Below are 22758 nucleotides of genomic sequence, written 5' to 3'. Positions count from 1 at the left end.
GCTCACGCTTTTGAAAATTGCTCACATCTAGTCGGCATTTTTCTGGACTTCTCCAAGGCCTTCGACACCATTAACCATGATATCTTATTACATAAACTTTCTCATTATGGTGTGCGCGGGAAGGCCTTGGAGTGGTTCAGAAGCTACTTGTCCGACAGACGTCAATTTGTATCTTTGAATGGTCATGCATCCAACATGCAGTACATTAATTGTGGAGTCCCGCAAGGCAGTCTGTTAGGCCCTTTATTATTTATTATTTATATTAATGACTTTTGTAAATCATCTGATATCCTTTCGTTCATTCTTTTTGCAGACGATTCTAATATATTTTATTCCCATAAAAATCCATATACCTTAGTAAATACTGTTAATAATGAACTTTTAAAAGTCACACAATGGATAAGATCCAACAAATTGTCTCTTAATTTACTTAAAACTAAATATATGCTATTTAGCAATTCCATTGATACACTTCCCATGGACATTGTTTTAGATGAAACTAATTTAATTCATTAAATTTCTCGGTGTTACCGTTGATAAAAAGCTTTCCTGAAATACCACATAGATTTCGCGAAATATTGGCATTATCAATAAACTGAAATATCATTTTTCGTCGTCATCACTTTTAATGCTATATTCTTCCCTGATCTTGCCTTACTTGAATTATGGGATACTTGCCTGGGGCAGCACCCATCAAACCATTTTAGATAGACTGTTATTACTGCAAAAGAAGTCCCTCCGTGTTATTCATAATTCAGCTTTTCGTTCACACACTGACCCACTATTTTTTGATAGCAAATTGCTGAAGATAAGCGACCTATATTTATTTCATTTAGGACAATTTATGTTTAACTTTGACAAAAACACACTTCCACGTGTATTTGATTCTATGTTTCCTCTTAATCGGTCTTTTCATAATTACCCTACTCGGCAATCTGACGAATTTCATTTACCCCGTTTTAGAACTTTATTAGCAAAGAGTACATTTATGTTCGATGGCCCTAGATTTTGGAACTCCCTCGACAATAACATAAAAAACAGCCCTTCCATATATTCTTTTAAAAGAAAACTTAAAAACGTTTTACTTAAATCCTACCGAGGTCTACATTTCTAATTCCCGCTCGTTATCATCTCCTCTCAGATTTAAAGTTATTTTTGTTAGTCTATCATTTTGTTTTATCCTCTCTTTTCGGTCGAAATTTGTCCTGATTCTATTTTACGTTTATTTCTCCTTTTGTCGTCCTGTTTTTTTTTTTATTCTATTATTTTTTCGTTTTGTCTTGTTCTGTGAGTTATCCTGTTATTTTTAATCTATTCAGTAAATCTCCGTAGGCAAATAGCAACCATTGCGTCTCTCTCTCTCCCTCTCTCCTCTATTCTCTTCCTTTAGGGGGATTCACATTATACAAGCTATGCTTTTTAGTGAATCCCCCATTTCCTCAGATACTTTTTTTCTATCCTAACTATATATTATTTGTCTATAAAATATTTTGTATTATATGTTAGTTATCATGATTATTATTAATGTATTGTAAATATTTGTTATAATCTATGAAAATGATTTGTATCAATATTTGTTATTTCTGTTGGAAATAAAACTGAATCTGAATCTGAAAATTGTATTATTATTGTTTCGAAGGTTCGTTATCATAGTCCGAAAAACAAATTAAATGAGGTTCGTTAATCCGAAAATGAAATAATGTTCGTTTAAATTACTTATTCTATTCATGTATTCCATGAAGTTCTCAAAATATTCCTTTTCAGGTCTGATCCTCAAAACGCATTTTCATTAGTATGTATATAAGCCTACTTCTATATGAATTCTAACAAACTAAAAAAAATCCCTCTTTATGACAGTTTATCAACAATTTCAGCTCGCACTTTGCGCTCGAAGTTATTAGTTAGTTCCATATGCGTCTTATTCATAATCACAAACATTGCTCAGAATGTTAGATGTTAGGGGGAAGATCTGAAATTTCTATAAAATTTAGCTTGGCTTCTCGCTTTCGCATAATTCAGTCAGGGATTATGAGATACAATTATCTTGTTTAGAAGAATAAAGCTAAGAAGTCACTGTTCGGACTACCCCTTCAAATAAAAAAATAAAATCAGCTCTAAGCAGCCGATCGGGGAGGGGAAGTGAATGAAATTTACACCCCCCCCCCTCCTTATTGGCGAATGCTCGTTCCATATAATATATATATATGTGTGTGTGTGTGTGTGTGTAAAGTTTTACATGTACAACAGCTTTTGGCAACTCTTTTTTTATTTAAATATTGTAAAGAAATGGATGAAGAGAACAATGGTAGGCGTATATAGCTTAAATCAAGGTTCCCCAGAGCTATCTACCCATTTGAAAAGTTGGTGATGCCGAAAAAATGTCTCTGCCGGAATCGAACCGAGGCCCCCAGCTTTGAACGCCGGTGCCTTAACCACTAGACCACAGAGACGGGTTAGTGGATAGGGCGAACCCAATCCGATTGACCGTCAGATAGACAAATTTTCGACACTATACCAATTATAATTTCCTTTGTCGGGTGAAGGTGGGTTTAAAAGGAAATTATAATTGGTATAGTGTCGAAAATCTGTCTATCTGACGGTCAATCGGATTGGGTTCGCCCTATCCACTAACCCATCTCTGTGGTATAGTGGTTAAGGCACCGGCGTTCAAAGCTGGGGGCCCGGGTTCGATTCCGGCAGAGACATTTTTTCGGCATCACCAATTTTTCAAAAGGGTAGATAGCTCTGGGGAACCTTGATTTAAGCTACGCCTATACCATTGTTCTCTTCATCCATTTTATTTAGTAAAAATCCAATTTTGTGATAGATTTTGACTTAAGATAATATCATATTTCATCCTTCTCTCTTTCCCTTTCTTTCTTTTTTTCTTGGTTGTGAAATTATTATTTTTGGGTTAGAGGGGGCGGGGCAAGAGCGCCCCCATCTAAAGGCTATGCCACTACTTATCTACCCCACTCACATGACTCGTGAAACTTATTCTTACAAGTTTTTTTTTAAGTAGTATCACATAAAAGGGGGCATCGTAACGGCTTTCAAAGTGGGGGGGGGGGGGGCTGACCATACAGAAATCACAATCATATTATCATTTTTACGTCTTTATGCACGGTTTTGGATCCCCTCCCCTCCCCCCTCTACCGCGGCCTCTGTATAATATGTGATTTTTTTTTGTTTCAAATGTGTGCACTTATTATACACTTCTCAGGTGATGAAAGGCCAGAACTTTGTGAGGGGCAATTCATCTTGGTTAAAAAGGGACACTAATACGAGAAAAGCAATAAGAAAAGGGCACTTTGCTAATGTCAAAACATGTCCTTCTCAGGTATGAAAGCTAATGGTCAATTAAGGGCACTTTGAGGGGCACTTTTCTTGGGTAAAAGGGGGCATTGAATCCCCGGATTGAATCAATTAAGTTGCACTTACAAGGCAAGGGCCGGGGCACTTGCTCACGTCACAACAGGTTAATCCTTCTCAGCTAGGTGATTGTGCATAGGGGCCATTGTCTGGTAAAAATTGGCGCTGGTATATGCATGGGCAGCAATCTGTACCCAAAGGTAGGGGGACAAGGGCCTGGAAAATTTGACTACAAAAAAAGGTTATCACCAAAGATGTAAAGTAATTTTAATCAAAAATATTTGACAAGCAAAAAAAATATGCAAAATGACACTTGATTGCCAACACATTAAACGGATCCTTCTCAGGAGAAAGGGCATAGAACACGTTAGAGGGTGCTATTTTTGGTAATTGGCACAGTACAGAAAGCAAGGGTACTTGATATTGCATTACCTAAAACGGGCCCTCCCCCGATGTCCTCCTCAGGTGAAGGGGGCACAGTACAACAGTAAGGCATGGGGAGGGGGGGTGTCCGGACACTTTATATTTTGAAGCCTTTTTTTGTCTTTGGATTACACTAAAAATATGAATTCAATTATCATCTTCTGTTTTGTTCTCTATATTATTTCCCAATATTTTCCTAATATTTTTAATTAACATTTCGTACTAAAAAAAATTCTAAATGACTTTCTAAAATTGATTGTCCGGACACACAATCTGACCGGACACACAACAACTGGGTATACACGTTCGGGAGGAGCATTTTTCTTTCATTAAAAAGGACACTTTTTCAGTGCTTGCAAAAAGTGAACCCCCCCCCCCCCCCCCCCTCCAGCACTGTCGTCACCATAATTGCGACATATCGGGCACACGATTACCACAAACACACCGGTCACAAACACAGGCCATTTATATTACCGCTGTGTGCGTTTCTTTTGCGCACAAGTAAAACCATGGTATCACGATTTCTTGATGGGTATATTCAAAATGCACATGAGCTATATCACACAGCATGAAATATGCATGTGCGAGATGTGGCTAGTAGTAGTAAGAATATTAACCCCGTTTACCGATGAGTGCATGATAACCGGCGATTTTCGGTGATTTGGCAATTTGGGTGGAATTCGTGTTGATTCACCGAAAAGAGTTAATCAGTTCCTTATTAGTATTATCATGTTTGGAGATTTATTTGGCGAAGACGAGACATATTCTGGCACGAACCAAAATTCGCCCGAGCGATTCAGCGGAAAGGATGGGCCCCAACAACCCCCCTTGCTCCGGGGAAGTACCGGCCTGGCGGGCATCGCAAACCAGGGTGCAACTTGTTATTTGAATTCACTTCTTCAGACATTGCTCTTCACACCAGAATTTAGAGGTACCGGTACAAAGAATAAGAATGGAGTGTGTGTTAACCGATGAATGTTTTTCATTAATGCAATGTATTATAATCAGCCTTAGAATTAAGATCTAACAAAGACAAGTTTAACTTTAAAGTTTAAGTACCGGTATGGTCAGTTCCCCTATGTCTGCGCGGTCTCCCAAGTCTGCGCACCCGCGTATCTGCGCGATTCTACTAGTAAAAGAAGATACGCAACGAGCATGAACCTTACACATGCAATACATAGACAGGTATTCATAAAAAAATCCGGCTAAAAAAGGTGGAAAAATAATGAATTCAGGGCATTTCATTTGACGGCCTCAAAAATGCAGTCTTTGTCATCAAAATCCCCGAATCATGTGCAAAGTGAATGAGTGCGCAGACATGGGGTACCATTGTTTTTTTTCAATCTGAAAATGACTTCCCTAGGTTTTTTCAAGAAAATCCTATATTTTCTTTCATTTTTTGATGAGAAATTTGGTACACTTACTCTTACTAATATAAGGAACTTTATAAACTGAAAGATTTTTTGAAATAAGAAGATATTCATGTTAACTCTGAGCTCAAATTGTTAGGTGCGCAGACTTGGGGCCCACCATCATACACTTATTTTGCTAATGTGAAAAAGTGACTCTACTTTGGAAATATGTTACAAATTCATTAGAATGAATAAAGGCAATGTTAATCTTACGAATTTTGAAAAACTGTTTGGTATTATAACTGATAAGTTTGTAACTTACATTTTATTGATTGTGAAATATTACATATATAGGCCTATTTGTAAATTTAGAGGTGATACTCCAAATGTTGAATCCTTTAAGAATTTTATCAAATCTCAAAGGGAAACTGAATACTATATCTATGGCCAAAAAGAAGCAAGCTTGTTTTACATTTAAAAAAATGGAGATTTGAGCTTTGAAGAAGTTCACTTGTAAAACATGTTGTATTTTTTGTTTAATTCCCGCAAGTAGATCTACAGGTTAATATTTTGCCATGGCTCATTACCTGATATATTGGTTGTGCGTATGTGTTCAGACTGTAATTGTTTTAGTTTGTTCTGGATTATGTTACCTGTCACTTTTTTTTTCTTTATCAATGTTGTTTTATTTTTGTTTGTTTGATTACGAACACGTCACTAGACTGGCAGTAAGGTCTAAGGTTTATCGCAAATTGGTAATCAACATACGAAGTTGTACAGCAAAGAATGATGGGATAGGTGGCAAAGATTTCAGTGCACTTGTGCCTGGAGCTAGCTCGATTCCTTGATGCTTCGCGGTTCTGATTAGTGATAAACCTTAATCCAAATCTTGAGGATTTTTTTTTAAGTTAACTAGCCTAATGTTAGATCTATAAATAAACATTTTGAGTTAAAGGGTAACATCACACTTTAATTCAAGTCAGACTGGAGCAAAAGTGGGTGCATCCGGTCAATGAATAAAATTAAACTTCAAATGATTAAAAAAACAATAGAAAGATGTTGAATATTTTTTTTTCTCATCAGAAGATTTGACCCAAAATTTCAAACTGTCACAATTATCATCTTGAGCACCATCCCCATTTATTATTTTTTTTAAACTTCAAACTTCTTAAAGTTTAAGAAGATTTTAGTTAAACTTCCTGTTTATTTTATTAGTGTTATGTTTCACTTTGTTTTTATCTACACCTTTTTTTTTACATTGACTGTCAGTTACATAGAATGGTAATGTAGGTGATAGTGGAGTGATCTACGGACATGAACAGAGATTTTTATTGGGGAAAACCCAAGCGATTTCTCTCTGTCTCTCTCTTTTCTCGCTGCTGTCAAGGTCTATCCTATTATCATTAAGATTTATTCTATTATTGTTAAGTTCTGTATCACTGCTTTGTCAACGTCTTTTTTGACATTGACTGTCAATTACGTACATGTTAGAATGGTAATGGAGGTGATAAGTGTATGGGGGGGGGGGGGAACCAATGGACACTGAACAGCTATTTTTATTGGGGAAAACCCAAGCTCTCTCTCTCTCTTTCCCTCGCTGGCAAGGTCCACTCATTCAATGAACAAGGTTATGATATAACCTTGTTACAACTTGGCTCTTATTTAAATTTGATACTTTAAATCATTTTTTTCTTAATTAAAAATAGACATCAATAAATGAAAATTTTCTTGCCATAATAATTTCCACCAATAGAGGGCGTACACAAAAATATGCCCAAAATTCAAGTTTTTGAGCGCTCTGGTGAATACAAAAATTATTCCCAAGTTACTATTGAAAAATAAATTGCAACTGTAAGAAAATTAGTAATTTTGGTCACAAAAGTGATATTTTAATGACTTTAAAGTGTGTGCTCTGGACAACATTGGCATACCGTAGTCCTACCTGGCCACAGGCAGGGTGGTAGCAGTGAACAAGTGGCAAGGTCTAACAATGCACTGAGAGGTGCTTTGTGTAATGGAGTCCTATCCACGAGTACAAATTGGGATGAAGGCAGCCGGCAGCCCCATGTCCATGACCCGTTCCCGAACAAAAAAGAAGAAGTAGAAGGAAACAAATGATAGGGAAAAGAGTTAACTTTGAAATTATTGTCTGGATATTTGATGTGAAATATTAGATTTTCATTTTGAAAAGGTCAATTTTTTTTATTGCTCGCTCAACAGTAGACTACATATTTAGAAATTTCATCTTGACCTTGTTGTGAGGCTTGTTCACCATTCTCTGCCCCTTTACAGTTGGACTCATAATACTACTGGTCCTGGTGGGTGTTTCATAAAGCTGTTTGTAAGTTATGAGCGACTTTGAGAACAACTGGTGATCCTTTCTTGTGGTGAATGATATGCACCATTCAATGTTCATTGGTGATAGTTTAGCGCGTAAGAAAGGTTCACCAGTTGTTCTTAAAGTCGCTCTGAACTTACGAACAGCTTTATGAAACACCCTCCTGGCATTACACTTTAGTTGGATTGTTCGTCTTCAGTCATACATGTAATATGACTTTTGAAAGTTACTAGATCTGGGATTTATAGTGTACCAAATCCACTCTGCAGAGTGCCCAAGGTGCATTTAAAGAAGCAAGAGAGAGAGAGAGAGAGAGAGATAAGTATATGGGATGATAAATAAAGGAACCTGCTTTGAAATTCATTAGATTCATGAGAGCTTGATTCTGAAGTCATTTGTTCGGATTGTGAAATTGGCTAAAATGTTAGAAGAAAGTAAGGAAGTTTCTGTAAATCCTTTTTACCTGTGTACATAACCATTTTGATATTTTTTATAAAAAGTTTGTGGTTTTGGCTTAATTGTATATTTTTAATACAAAATTTTATGATTTTTTTTTCGTTCAGAATCTCTCTTTGCTCTGGGACAAGATGAACTGGGAAATATTGCAGATAGGGAGAAACCAGGGAGTAAGGTGAGCAATCAAATGTCATTTTTATCATCTCCTTTTATGAAACTTGTGATCTTTAAAGTGATTGGTTAACATTGGTTTGACTTTTAAAAAATCTAAGCTAGAAGGTCACACTTGTCACCTGTGTCTGTGATATGTTACAAAAATGTAGCCCAGAAAAAATTGCGTTCGAAAATAATTATTTAGTGCTTCAAAAATTAAAATATAAAGTGACCGGAAACACCATCTTAATTTCATCCTATACACTTATGTGTACTATTTAGGCGTCTATAAGACGCCTTTTTACAAAATCGGGGTTTGCCTTGTTGTTTTAGCTTTTCATTCTCAATAATGGTTGTTTTCAGGGTTTATTAGTTCTAATACATGCACTTGTACAGATGTTTCATCTTGGTTTGAGAATTTTTAAAATCGGCTGCTCACAAAGTTAAACAATACCTTTAAGATTGGAGTGACATATTTATGTAAACAAAATGTGTAGTTTTCATTATTTTATCCACTGAAGGCTTAAAGTTATTTTTTAAGGTTTGGCATTCCAACACAATGTCAACCAGGAGTAATTTATATTTTGCATCCCGGTACTAAGAATCTTGCTTTAGGATTGGTCAGAAGTCTGTCACGTGATATAGGGTAGTTTCATCACTCGCTTTCTTATGCATTTTAGCAATCTGGTTTTGAAAACACCACCACCACCTTGAATTAGAACACATGATGTGCATACATTCTCCCTTCAGGTGCGAGTTATTCCCATCCATTTTTTTCATAAGCATTTTTAGCAATCTGGTTTTGAAAACACCACCACCTCCACCACCATGATTTGCACACATTATTCCCACTTCTTGAATCTTCATTCCGACAGGTGCGAGTTATTCCCATCCATCTTCAGCGGTTGTTCGCTCGTCTTCTGTTATTAAACCAAGGGAGTGCATCCACTGAAGAACTAACAGATAGCTTTGGATGGACCAACAATGAGGTAAGCCATGATGGGGAGTCACCAACATTTGAAATTGATTTTATGAAGATACATTTACACATATCTATACTTATCACACTGCGTAAAACAGATTTTATGATCCTTGAAATTGATTTTACATGTGCATATACATGTAGATGATTATTGATAACACTTGTTTATAACGTATACATGGTATCTATTTCTATTTCATATTTTATGTAATTAATTTTGTAATATCAAACTTATGATATTTTTTTATTGTGTTGCAGGGCCCCTTTGTATCAGTTTGCTAACTGAATGGGCTACCCTGTTGAAATAAAACATAAATAAATGAATAAATAAATAGGAATCAAATCCACATAGTAGATGTTGATATCAAAGCTTATAGTTGTTTAAAGATATTTTTTGCTATGGTCATCATTGATTGTTATAATTATTGTTATTATTATTATTCTTATTATTATTATTAACAGTAGCAGCAGCAGTAGCAGTTGTAGCAGTAGAAGTAGTAGTAGTAGTAGTAGTAGTAGTAGTAGAAGTAGTAGTAGAAGTAGTAGTAGTAGTAGTAGTAGTAGATGTAGTAGTAATAGTAGAGGTAGTGGTAGCAGTAGGTAGTAGTAGTAGTAGTAGTAGTAGTAGTAGTAGTAGTAGTAGTAGTAGTAGTAGTAGTAGTAGTAGTAGTAGTAGTAGTAGTAGTAGTAGCAGTACTTAGTGAATGTATCATCAGCATAATTTTCACTTTTATCAGATTACAAATACTGAGATTTTTCCATTAGGTCCAAAGCATAATATGGAATCATAAAATCTTAAAACTGGGCAATTCAATAAAATGATCATATTTTGTATGTTTGACCCTGTTTTTCTCAAATCTTACTTCACTTTATAAACTGACCAAGTCATGGTCATTTGACAGCATGACAGACTGTGAAAAGAACCATAAATCAGAGACGGAACATTTCATGAAGGTCCCACTTATAGGGGGTGGGACGCACATACTTTATGGAATTGCCCAACTGCAAACTTTGAAAGAGATGGGTTTTTAATGCCGCTATTGTTATCATCATCATCATCATCACAATCTTAATCTTCACTATTTTCATAATTTTTTTTTGTTATTAGGAGCTACAACAGCATGATGTTCAGGAGCTGAACAGAATATTGTTCTGTGCCATAGAGGACAGTCTTGTGGGTACCTCCGGAGAACTCTTGATCTCAAGACTCTATAGAGGATCAATTGTTAACCAGGTTTGTCCATAGGATGTTATCCATTTAGGAGCTAGAAGGGGGTTTAACCTTTAGTTAATGCCTTTCTGGTTCTGACACACTATTCTGTGCCATATGAGATAGGCTAGTGGATACATTAAAAACTTTTTACCTACTGTAGGCTTGATAGTGGATCTTTTGTTAACCAGGTTTGTTCAAAGGTGATGTAATCTATTCGGATCTGAAGGAGGTTAACCCTTAATATGCCATTTTGATTCTGAGACACTGTTCTGTGCCATAGAAGATAGTCTTGTAGGTACATCCACAGAACACTTGATCTCAAGACTGTAGAAGATCAATTGTTAACTAGGTTTGTCCATAGGATATTATCCATTTGGAGGTAGAAGGGGTTCAGCTTGTATTCAATGCCTTTCTGGTTCTGATACACTATCCTGTGGCATATGAGATAGGCTAGTGGATACATTAAAAAACTATTTACCTACTCTAAGCTTGATAGTGGATCTTTTGTTAACCAGGTTTGTTCAAAGGTGATGTAATCTATTCGGATCTAAAGGAGGTTAACCCTTAATATGCCATTTTGATTCTGAGACACTGTTCTGTGCCATAGAAGATAGTCTTGTAGGTACATCCAAAGAACACTTGATCTCAAGACTATAGAGGATCAATTGTTAACCAGGTTTGTCCATAGGATGTTATCTATTTGGAGCTAGAAGGGAGTTAACCTTTTAGTTAATGCCTTTCTGGTTCTGATACACTATTCTGTGCCATATGAGATAGGCTAGTGGGTACCTCAGAAACTTGTTATCTACTGTAGGCTTGATAGTGGATCAGTTGCTTACCAGGTTTGTTCAAAGGAGAGGTAATCTATTCGGAGCTTAAAGAGGTTAACCCTTAATATGCCATTTTGATTCTGAGAGACTGTTCTGGGCCATAGAAGATAGTCTTGTAGGCACATCCGGAGTACAATTTTTCTCAAGACTATAGAGGATCATTTTTTTTTAAATGTGGGATCCTTTGCCCAAGAGCATTCTCTTACTGTTATTTTTACTGCTTTTTAAAGTCAAATGATAAAGCTGTCATGCAGACTCACCTTGAAAAATCACTTTCGATTTCTTTCCTATGCAAGAGCTTGTTTCCCTGACCAAGGGGTCTCAGACTTTGGCAGAGACTTTTCAGATTTTTTTTTCAGAGGGGAATATAATGCCTGATATTGTCATGTACTGGTATCAGAAACTCTGATCTAATGTGTTATCATTATTCATTTCTCTATCATTTCTCTATATAAGAGAATGAAGGACCACATATACTTTTCGCTTCAGTGAAAGATATCACCTTAACTATGTTTATTTTCTCCTTTTCTTCTAAGATTACATGTGAAGAGTGCAATAGAATAAGCGAGAGAGACCGGTAAGTTTTTTTAGTTGTGTAGAAATATTACAGACATTAAAATTCTCTCGAAGGGACATGCTACCAATGTTTTTATGGTTTCAGATGTCAACTTTTCTTCATCATGACCAATATTTTAAACATATAGGCCTGAATTCGCAAAGGTGGTTTTGAAAACCCACGGTGGAGTCCATGGTTTATCCAGATTTCCTGTATAAATTACGCTTAATTTACTGCGTATCAGGCGCGTGTATGAAACATGTCCAATGCTGATGCACGCTTTTGTCAGTGTGCACCTAATTGACGCCAGTTACCATGGTTATTTACGTTATCTTTTTCATGAGTCCACTGTTTGAAGAGTGGACTCATGAATAAAATAGCGTTGATAACCACGGCAACAGGCGTCAATTTGGCGCACTGTGACAAAAGCGCGCATCAGCATTGGAATTTTTCATAGACGCGCCTGATACGCGCTAAATGAAGCGTAATTTATACAGGAAATCTACATAAACCATGGACTCAACCGTGGGTTTTCAAAACCACCTTTGTGAATTCAGGCCATTTTATTTCTAAGATGCTGCTTCTTGTTCAATTCATCATATTATGGCAGTTCTTTATAGTTTCAGTCTTTTGATATCTTACTTTTTAGTCTGCACTTTATTCTAATTTTGTATTTTACAGTGTAGGGTTGTTAATGTCGATTACATTGATTTGACTTAAGCATATCAGTAAACATCTTTTAAATCTATTAGAAGGTGGATGTTACAGACTTGACATTGGCTATAGGTGGCTCTGCAGGAGTGATGGATATTTCAAAATCCTGTAATCATTTTTATGTTTCATATAATCTATGGTTCTATTAAATCCATTCAGATTGTATTGACCTACAAAGACAAACGATGCTAATTTTAAATGCGATATATCGAGCCATAAAAAGTATTCTAGGATAATGACACACATTGAAATGTTCGCTGGCTGTAGGAGGTTCTGGAGGGACGATCAATACCCTGAGATCTTGCTATGTACATGTAGATGAGCAAAGTTATGCAAAGCAGTAAACCAATATATAATCTATGGTTCTTTTAATTAATTCTTGGAGGATTTTGTTGACCTTACGCTAGCTGTCGGAGGCTACGTAGGAGTGATCGACATTTGGGATCTTGCTATGCAAATGAAGATATTGTGCAAAGCAGTAATCTATTTAGGTTTCATGTAATCTTTGGTTATCATTCTAGGAGGACTTCTGTTTCCCTTGCGCTAGCTGTAGGAGGCTATGTTGGAAAGATCGATATTCTGAGATCCTGCTAATTCGATGAAGAAATTATGCTTAACAGTAATCAGTATATAATCCATGGTTCTATTGAATCATTAGAGAACGACTTTTGTTGACTTATTCTAGCTGTAGGAGGTTAGGTAGGATTCATTGAAACTTTGAGATCTTGCTTTGAAGATGAGCAAAACTATGCAAAGCAGTGACCAATATATATTCTATGGTTCTTTTAATTCATCCAAGGAGGATTTTGTTGACCTTACGCTGGCTGTCGGGGGCTATGTAGGAGTGATGGACACTCTGAGATCTTGCTACGTGGATGAGGAAAGGATGGAGGGTAGCAATCAGTACAGGTGTGACCAGTGCAAGAAATTAGTCAATGCAAGGAAGGTGAGATCATTTTCAAGTCATTCATTCATTTTTGTATCTGTAAGTCAGCCTGTCTCTCTCTGTTTTTCTGTCTTTGTCTCTCTCCTTGTCTGTGTCCATGCTTCTAACTTTACTTTTAAGGGCAAGTTTCCCCAACAAAATTTTGATTTCAATGAAACGAGAAAAATCAATGCTGAAAATTTCATTAAAATATGAAATGAGAAAGTTAAGGCTTTTAAAATTCTGCTTATTTTCATAAAACAGTTATATGCACATCCTGGGTTGTATGCAAATGAGGGAACTGATGACGTCATCCACTCGCTATTTCTTTTGAATAGAAGAAAAAATATTGGTAGTTTTTTTTCTAAATGTGAAATAAGTTTTGATAATATTTGATTATATTTAAGATATTGTAATAAATTAAGAGAGAAATGATTAATTGAAACGTCATACTCTCTCATTTGCAAGTCACCCTTTTTATGCATGTAATTGTTTTGTGAGAGTATTGACATAGTAAAACATGAAAATATTATGATTTGCAAATTTTACGCAACATCAGATTTTGAAGAAAGTTTCAGTGATATATATGCTTATTTGATTTTTCACTTTTTATTTTAATCTAGCATTTGTTGGGGTGGACCTGCCCTTTAAGATTCTTTTCCTTTATGTGAGTGTTTCTTTGATGATTTTCTTTTCTTCTTTTCCTTATTTTCATGTTCATTCCTTTTCTCATTCTTTTCCCCTTTTCTCTATCTTTCTCTCTCTTCCTACAGGGAGCTAGGATACGGTCGTTACCACCGATATTAACCATCTCGTTGCTAAGGTTTAGCTATGATTTTGTCAAGCTTGAGAGGTACAAAGAGACCGGGCATTACACCTTTCCATTGGAGCTTGATATGGCTCCGTACTGTGAACAGGTTAGTTGGCTTTGTAGTAATGATGGTGGTGATGGTGATGATGATGATGATGATGATGATGGTGGTGATGATGATGATGATAGTGATAATGATGATGATGATAGTGATGATGATGATGATGATAGTGATGATGATGATGATGATAGTGATGATAATGATGATGATGATGATGATGATAGTGATGATAGTGATGATGATGATGATAGTGATGATAATGATGATGTTGGTAATGATGATGATGATGATAATGATGATAGTGACGATGATGATGGTGATGATGATGATAGTGATGATAATGATGATGATGATGGTAATGATGATGATGATAGTGATGATAGTGATGATGATGATGATAATGATGATGATGATAGTGATGATGATGATGAGATTACACCTTTCCATTAGAGCTGGATATGGCTCCGTACTGTGAACAGGTTAGTTGACTTTGTAGTAATGATGATGATGGTGATGGTAATGGTGATGATGATTATGATGATGGTGGTGATGATAATGATAATGGTGATGATAATGATGATGATGATAATGGTGATGATTACACTTTCTATTGGAGCATGATATAGCTCGGTACTGTGAACAGGTTAGGCACGTCATCAAAAATCCCCTATGCGTCGCTACCCGTCGCGACGCAAAAACAAGGATGTAAATTCAATGCCCCGTCGCCCCTCGTCGCTTCCCGTCGAAGTCCGTTGCTTTTTATTCAGCTGAGGCAGTTTATTGATTGGTTTCGGGACGCCCTGCGACGGCCCAATTAACGCCCTTAATCCAATACATCGCAACCCGGATGTGAGCCTCGATCTCGCTTCAACTGTACTTTTTTTCTGATCGGGAAGACGGCTTGTCGTGCGTGCGCAATAGTTCCATTCTGATCGCTTCTGCACGAATCTTTTCTTGATTTATGTATTTCCTTCCTTCTCAATTTGTTTTTATATCAACAAGTGCTTTTCCTTTCTGACTTTGTTGGAAAGTTAACGATTATTTTGAAAACGGTGTTCGACAGCTTTAATTCGATCGAACATCGAATTTTGAAGGCGGAGAAAATTGGGTCAATTTTTTTGCTCCGGCGTCGTCGCGTCGATGCGGCTATGCACGCATGAGCTGCATGCATATGCACTGACGGTATGCGCTGGCGGGTGAGCGTCATTGCACAAGCAGATGACAGAGCAAAGTTCTTTTGTATTTTCCATAACAAAACACAAAAAAGGCCGGGGACCAATGTAGAATTCTTCCCGAATTCTTCTCAAAATATCTCCAACAATTATATTTGCAGATGACATATAAGTTTAAAATGAAACAATATTTAAGACATGAATCACGCAGAGTCGATCCGAAAGATTTTACTCACTCACGAAACAACAGGCGTGCTTGTCAGCGCCAGCAAACAAGTGCAAACAGCGGAGAGCGCTGTAACTTGCCTGCGATTGTGTAGTTGGATCCAAAATGTGCTCCAAATAAATTGATGGGAATAAATATGTAATCTTCTGTGGATGGTCATTTGGATTGCTATTCAATGTTGATATATAAAGATTGTGAGGAAAGATTGTGGATATGAGTTATGACGATGTTCGAGAATTATATTCCTGATAATGACAATCCATTTTTTTTAACAAGAGCATGCGATCGAAATAAATATGAATGTCTCGGATCGAGCCCTAAATCATCAGTTATAATTACGATTTAATAAGATTTTATGGTCATACTAAGAATATTGACGATGTCATGCAGCAAAGTATGTTATGTTCATATGGAAGAATTAATACTGGCATGTTTTTTTTTATTGACGACGTCAGCAGAGTTTGTTATGTTCATATGGCAGAATTATTTTCATTCCATCTCTGGACGTCTCTTAATTCCGAGCTCGAGAAAAGAAGCAAAATGCGCATGCGTGTTCGATGACGTATGGCATATTTCCATTCAAGAAATCAGAGCCCAAAGTTGGGCACAAACTAGCTTCAAAATCGATGGGGGGAAAATATCAAAAGCAATTTTCTCTGTTTTGTCATGTAAAATGTTATTATTTGGTGATATTACGATTTTTGAAAAGAGTTTCTGCATGGAGACAATGTTCGAGAATCAATCATGACGTGATAATCATTTTTTTCAGGTGCACTCAAGTCGATCGTCATATGATGTCCTCCATTGAAAATTGAAACGAAATACAAACGTTTCACCAGGGTGACCAGATTTCTCAAAATGAAATACGGGACAATCGACAAACAATGATACGCGTAGAAGGCTACACAGTGTTAGACTTGTGAAAAAATATAAAGAATTGGAAGGAAAGGTGAACGAAAGAATGAAGGAGAGAAAGAAAAGAAATGATTGAGAGGGAGAAAAAAATGAAGGGGGATTAAATGAAGGAAAAATAAAAGAAAGTTAGTATAAAAAAAAAGGTTTCCGTCAAATTATTGTTAATATTACGATTAAATAATCTTCTTGGTCATGATATTAATATTGTTCTTGAGAGCAAGATTTATTTCACGTTGATCGCGTCAATTTCCCGCCATTTTCTGGTTTGATTAAAGAACAGTACTGCGCATGCACGATCGATGGCGATGACCATTAATATTCATGAATTCATCTGCATGAATTATCTCGGCACGAGCAGACGAGTAAGACTCTAAATATGATCGAAATAAACTTCAAAGTAATGATGAATAGCTATATAGGCAGGCATAATTACACAATCGGTTTCATTTTGGGGGAAACAAATCAAGTATTGAGTAGTAGTCAGTTGGACATTACTGATATTTTGATGATTGATTGTTGTGAACCAAACGAATCGGCCGAAGTATTTTTTTTCGATCCACCGATTTTGCAAACTCAGGCTTACAAATAATACTTCTTCCGAGATAGTAGCGTGTGTTCTGCCAGGTATATGAAAGTAATTTGACATCACAAGCAACTCGAACGAACTTTAATAATGGTAATGTCAAAGCGATCGGGCATTAATTTGGGATGGTGATTGCATCTACTGCATTTTAGTTAAAAAGTTTCCAGACTTTGTTTAAAAGTTACGTAAATCGTATTTTACACAGGATAGTAGAGAATTCATTCTGCCAGGCAAAGCAACCTGAACGATTTTTAATAAATGTCCGAACGATCGGACATTAATTTGGATGATGATTGAGTCTATTCCATTGTAGTATAGTGTAAGTGTTCCGACTTTGTTGGAAAGCTACGTAAATCATATTTTATACAGGATAGTAGAGAATTCATTCTGCCAGGTCTAGCAATTTGAACTATTTTTAATAAATGACTGAACGATCGGGCATTTATTTGGGGGTGATGATTGCGTCTACTCAAATATAGAATAGCTTTCCGACTTTGTTGGAAAGCTATACGTAAATCATATTTTATACATGATAGTATAGAATTAATTCTGCCAGGTCAAGCAATTAGAACCATTTTTAATTAATGACCGAACGATCGGGCATTACTTTGGGATGATCATTGCGTCTACTCCATTATAGTATAGCTTTCCGACTTTCAAAAGCTACGTAAATGATATTTTTATTACGTACAGGATAGTATAGAATTCATTGGCGCGGAGCAGAAGATTATCTTTTGTGTTGGGGGGGGGGGACGGCTATTGTTGCGTCCCCCCAAACACAAAAAGATAATCCTCTGCTCCGCCACCTATGACCTTGAACATACCTTGTCAGGTAAATACCTTGTAGTAGTAGATAATTCATTCTGCCAGGTATAAGTAGTTTCATATCGCTATAACAACCTGAACGATTTCAAGAAATCGATTTAAGAAAATGAAATTTGGGGTGTGATGATTGCGTCTATACTCCTTTCCGACTTTATTGGAAAGTTAGTAAATCATATCTTATGCGGGATAGTAGAAAAATTCATTCTGCCAGGTATACGAAAGTACTTTCATATTGCTATAGCAACTGGAACGATTTTCAATAATTGTCTAATAAATCGGGCATTATTTGGATGATAATTGAGTCTTCCATTTAGTATAGCTTTCCGACTTTGTTGGAAAGTTAGGTAAAAATGTTATGAAATTATATTAAACATACACAGTGGACAGTATGTTGCCATTCATTTTAAGTGTGTTGAGATGTAATTTGGCACGCACAAGCATCACACATTACCCCTACCAGCCATTGACAATTATATATAATTTTGTTGAATCATTATAAAGGAAACATTACTTGCATAATATATATTAACACCCAATTTCACGTAAGATGTTTATGTCAGTTTTGGAATATAATTTATAGCTTTGGCAAAGAAAAGGGTATTTTTTTTATTATGCAATTATATTATTTATAATTTTTTATGTATATTTATTTTATTTCATCTTTGTATTTCAATGTTTTATTACAATGGAAATTATTACAGACTATTCAGCGGCTAAAATCAACCCTAATTCAATTACGCAGACCAATTAGAATGAGAATTGAACCCATTCTGGTTTGTACTACATAAGCATGTTTCAAGTCTTTACCGGGTGAGAATATATCAATCTAAATAGAGTAAAATTCACAAAGTAAAATGCTGAAAATTTCATCAAAATTGGATAACAAATAACGAAAAAAAAGTTATTGAATTTTAAAATTTAGAAATATCCTGTGAAAAGAGTTATATGCACATCGTCATTAATATTCATATTCGAGTCTATCAGTGGACGATTTAATTAAGGAATGGGTGGGTGGTTTGGTAATAAAATACATATTAGTTCTATATAGATTTTGAACATGTTCGTAATAAAGCCATGCCTTTACGGAGCTTTCCGGCTTCTATTCACGAGAGTATCAATCAAGTTGCGGTGGGGGACAGTAGCGGACCGTGACCCGGAGGAGACAAAGCATTGGGGGGGGGGGGCACTTCATTGTCTGTGAACAATGCTGTGCCCCCCGTGCTTTGTCTCCTCCGATCACGGTCCGCCACTGGGTGGGATAACGGACTATCAAAGAATATCTGTCGTCTTTACGTGATGAATGGAATGGCAATACCAAGGGATCGTGCATAATGTTCATTAAAACATGCCTTTGCGGAGCTTACCTGTTTCTATTCACGGGAGTAAGCGAGTTGGGGTGGGATTACAGATTATCAAAGAATGTCGTCTTCGTGCGTTTAGATGAAAAGATTGACAATGCCAGGAATTGATAAACGCAGGGGATGAACAATAGCTTAAGATTTGCTCTTTGCAGGGTCAAGTGACCCATATTTTTTAGGCTCAAAGCATTTTTAATATTCAATGTATACTAATATTTATCCGTTTCTCCGTATTTAATATTAATGCGTGTTTTACTCAATATAACTCCCATTTTATTGTAACGGAAATACTCATACACTGGTAGACGCGCATTTAGCTGATTTCGAGTCGTTGATAAAGGATCCCGCTCTTAAAAAAACTATTACTACACAAAATGTCAGCGGGCAAAATTTGTGTTGACTTTAAATGCGGTTTTAATAGAAACTTTAACATACTTTTCCAAATTGAACCCTATTTTCAGCGTGCTTAATTCTTCTCCAAGGGCCTCATTCAAAGAGGATAAATTATATGGGGTATAACAATAAAGACAACTTCTTTATATTATGGAAAGTATTCTTATTTAGTATCCACTTTAATTATCGAAGGAGTACAATATGAAAATAATCTTGAAAGAAAAAAATAACAATGGACTAGGCTGAACGGGGAAAGGTTCATTTTTAATTCAAATAAATTCAGTCCTTAGACATGAATATGCACCTGAATTATACAATGTTATACATATTTTCATTGTACTGTCACTTAGAAAACAAAGTAAAATATGTAAGAAAATCGAATTCAGGGTAGATTCCGATAGTTATAACAAACATTATAATTATCTGATATATTTTTATACCATTTTAGATAACATAATACTTTTTATTCAAATTCAGATATATATAGGTAAGCAATGTCGGGGAGTACATAGCGCCGACAGCGCTAAGGACTTAGACATCGGAATATAATCTATGACCACGGAAAGGATGTCGAGGTAAAAAATGTGATTACCAAGATAAAAATAATATAAATGACTACAGAATGAGCTCCGTGGGAGGTTAGCGATGACGGGAAATAGCGCCGACGTCGGGAAGTACTTCGACATCGGAATTTAATCTATGACCACGGAAAGGATGTCGAGGTAAGAAATATGATGACCAAGATAAACATAATTTAAATGACTACAGAATGCGCTCCGTGGGTGGTTAGCGACGTCGGGGAGTAAATAGCGTCGACGACGGTAAGTACGCAGACATCGGAATATAATCTATGACCACGGAAAGGATGTCGAGGTAAGAAATATGATTACCAAGATAAACATAATTTAAATGACTACAGAATGCGCTCCGTGGGTGGTAGCGACGTCGGGGAGTAAATAGCGTCGACGACGGTAAGTACGCAGACATCGGAATATAATCTATGACCACGGAAAGGATGTCGAGGTAAGAAATATGATTACCAAGATAAACATAATTTAAATGACTACAGAATGCGCTCCGTGGGTGGTAGCGACGTCGGGGAGTAAATAGCGTCGACGACGGTAAGTACGCAGACATCGGAATATAATCTATGACCACGGAAAGGATGTCGAGGTAAGAAATATGATGCCCAAGATAAAAATAATATAAATGACTACAGAATGCGCTCCGTGGGTGGTTAGCGATGACGGGAAATAAATAGCGCCGACGGCGGGAAGTACTTCGACATCGGAAAGTAATCTATGACCACGGAAAGGATGTCGAGGTAAGAAATGTGATGACCAAGATAAAAATAATATAAATGACTACAGAATGAGCTCCGTGGGTGGTTAGCGATGACGGGAAATAAATAGCGCCGACGGCGGTAAGTACGCAGACATCGGAATTTAATCTATGACCACGGAAAGGATGTCGAGGTAAGAAATATGATGACCAAGATAAACATAATTTAAATGACTACAGAATGCGCTCCGTGGGTGGTTAGCGACGTCGGGGAGTAAATAGCGTCGACGACGGTAAGTACGCAGACATCGGAATATAATCTATGACCACGGAAAGGATGTCGAGGTAAGAAATATGATTACCAAGATAAACATAATTTAAATGACTACAGAATGCGCTACGTGGGTGGTTAGCGACGTCGGGAGTAAATAGCGTCGACGACGGTAAGTACGCAGACATCGGAATATAATCTATGACCACGGAAAGGATCATCGAGGTAAGAAATATGATTACCAAGATAAACATAATTTAAATGACTACAGAATGCGCTCCGTGGGTGGTAGCGAAGTCGGGAGTAAATAGCGTCGACGACGGTAAGTACGCAGACATCGGAATATAATCTATGACCACGGAAAGGATGTCGAGGTAAGAAATATGATGCCCAAGATAAAATAATATAAATGACTACAGAATGCGCTCCGTGGGTGGTTAGCGATGACGGGAAATAAATAGCGCCGACGGCGGGAAGTACTTCGACATCGGAAAGTAATATATGACCACGGAAAGGATGTCGAGGTAAGAAATGTGATGACCAAGATAAAAATAATATAAATGACTACAGAATGAGCTCCGTGGGTGGTTAGCGATGACGGGAAATAAATAGCGCCGACGGCGGGAAGTACTTCGACATCGGAATTTAATCTATGACCACGGAAAGGATGTCGAGGTAAGAAATATGATGACCAAGATAAACATAATTTAAATGACTACAGAATGCGCTCCGTGGGTGGTTAGCGACGTCGGGAGTAAATAGCGTCGACGACGGTAAGTACGCAGACATCGGAATATAATCTATGACCACGGAAAGGATGTCGAGGTAAGAAATATGATTACCAAGATAAACATAATTTAAATGACTACAGAATGCGCTCCGTGGGTGGTTAGCGACGTCGGGGAGTAAATAGCGTCGACGACGGTAAGTACGCAGACATCGGAATATAATCTATGACCACGGAAAGGATGTCGAGGTAAGAAATATGATTACCAAGATAAACATAATTTAAATGACTACAGAATGCGCTCCGTGGGTGGTTAGCGACGTCGGGGAGTAAATAGCGTCGACGACGGTAAGTACGCAGACATCGGAATATAATCTATGACCACGGAAAGGATGTCGAGGTAAGAAATATGATGACCAAGATAAAAATAATATAAATGACTACAGAATGCGCTCCGTGGGTGGTTAGCGATGACGGGAAATAAATAGCGCCGACGGCGGGAAGTACTTCGACATCGGAAAGTAATCTATGACCACGGAAAGGATGTCGAGGTAAGAAATGTGATGACCAAGATAAAAATAATATAAATGACTACAGAATGAGCTCCGTGGGTGGTTAGCGATGACGGGAAATAAAAAGCGCCGACGGCGGGAAGTACTTCGACATCGGAATTTAATCTATGACCAAGGAAAGGATGTCGAGGTAAGAAATATGATGATCAAGATAAAAAAATAATATAAATGACTACAGAATGCGCTCCGTGGGTGGTTAGCGATGACGGGAAATAAATGGTGCGGACGGTGGCAAGTACTTAAACATCG

The 22758-nt window shown here is 36.9% G+C and overlaps 2 protein-coding genes across 2 annotated transcripts in view; both read left to right on the top strand.

Annotated features, from left to right (window-relative positions):
* The first annotated feature begins 4211 nt into the window (after positions 1–4211).
* Positions 4212–8886, top strand: LOC121426661 (ubiquitin carboxyl-terminal hydrolase 40-like). Its single transcript, XM_041623032.1, has 3 exons — positions 4212–4726; positions 8049–8116; positions 8845–8886. The coding sequence occupies exons 1-3, from the start codon at positions 4525–4527 to the stop codon at positions 8884–8886; spliced, it is 312 nt and encodes a 103-aa protein (XP_041478966.1). The 5' UTR covers positions 4212–4524.
* Positions 8887–13087: 4201 nt separating this feature from the next.
* LOC121426040 (ubiquitin carboxyl-terminal hydrolase 40-like) overlaps positions 13088–22758 on the top strand; it is a 48419-nt gene continuing 38748 nt past the window's right edge. The window contains exons 1-2 of the mRNA XM_041622172.1: positions 13088–13335; positions 14088–14231. Of these exons, the coding sequence (XP_041478106.1) occupies positions 13126–13335; positions 14088–14231 (354 nt within the window). The 5' untranslated portion in view covers positions 13088–13125. The remainder of the gene's footprint in view (positions 13336–14087; positions 14232–22758) is intronic.

Source organism: Lytechinus variegatus, chromosome 13, assembly GCF_018143015.1.
Source record: "Lytechinus variegatus isolate NC3 chromosome 13, Lvar_3.0, whole genome shotgun sequence".
NCBI classification, from domain to species: domain Eukaryota; kingdom Metazoa; phylum Echinodermata; class Echinoidea; order Temnopleuroida; family Toxopneustidae; genus Lytechinus; species Lytechinus variegatus.
Note: the sequence above shows the minus strand (reverse complement) of the source record. Positions and strands in the feature narration are given on the sequence as shown.

What these genes read in the sequence shown, in the direction of transcription:
- LOC121426661 (XM_041623032.1), top strand. Translation starts at nt 4,525, where the DNA reads ATGTTTGGAGATTTATTTGGCGAAGACGAGACATATTCTGGCACGAAC. An exon ending in CTTCACACCAGAATTTAGAG is followed by an intron (nt 4,727 to 8,048) that starts GTACCGGTACAA and finishes TTTTTCGTTCAG; the next exon opens with AATCTCTCTTTGCTCTGGGA. An exon ending in GGGAGAAACCAGGGAGTAAG is followed by an intron (nt 8,117 to 8,844) that starts GTGAGCAATCAA and finishes TTCTCCCTTCAG; the next exon opens with GTGCGAGTTATTCCCATCCA.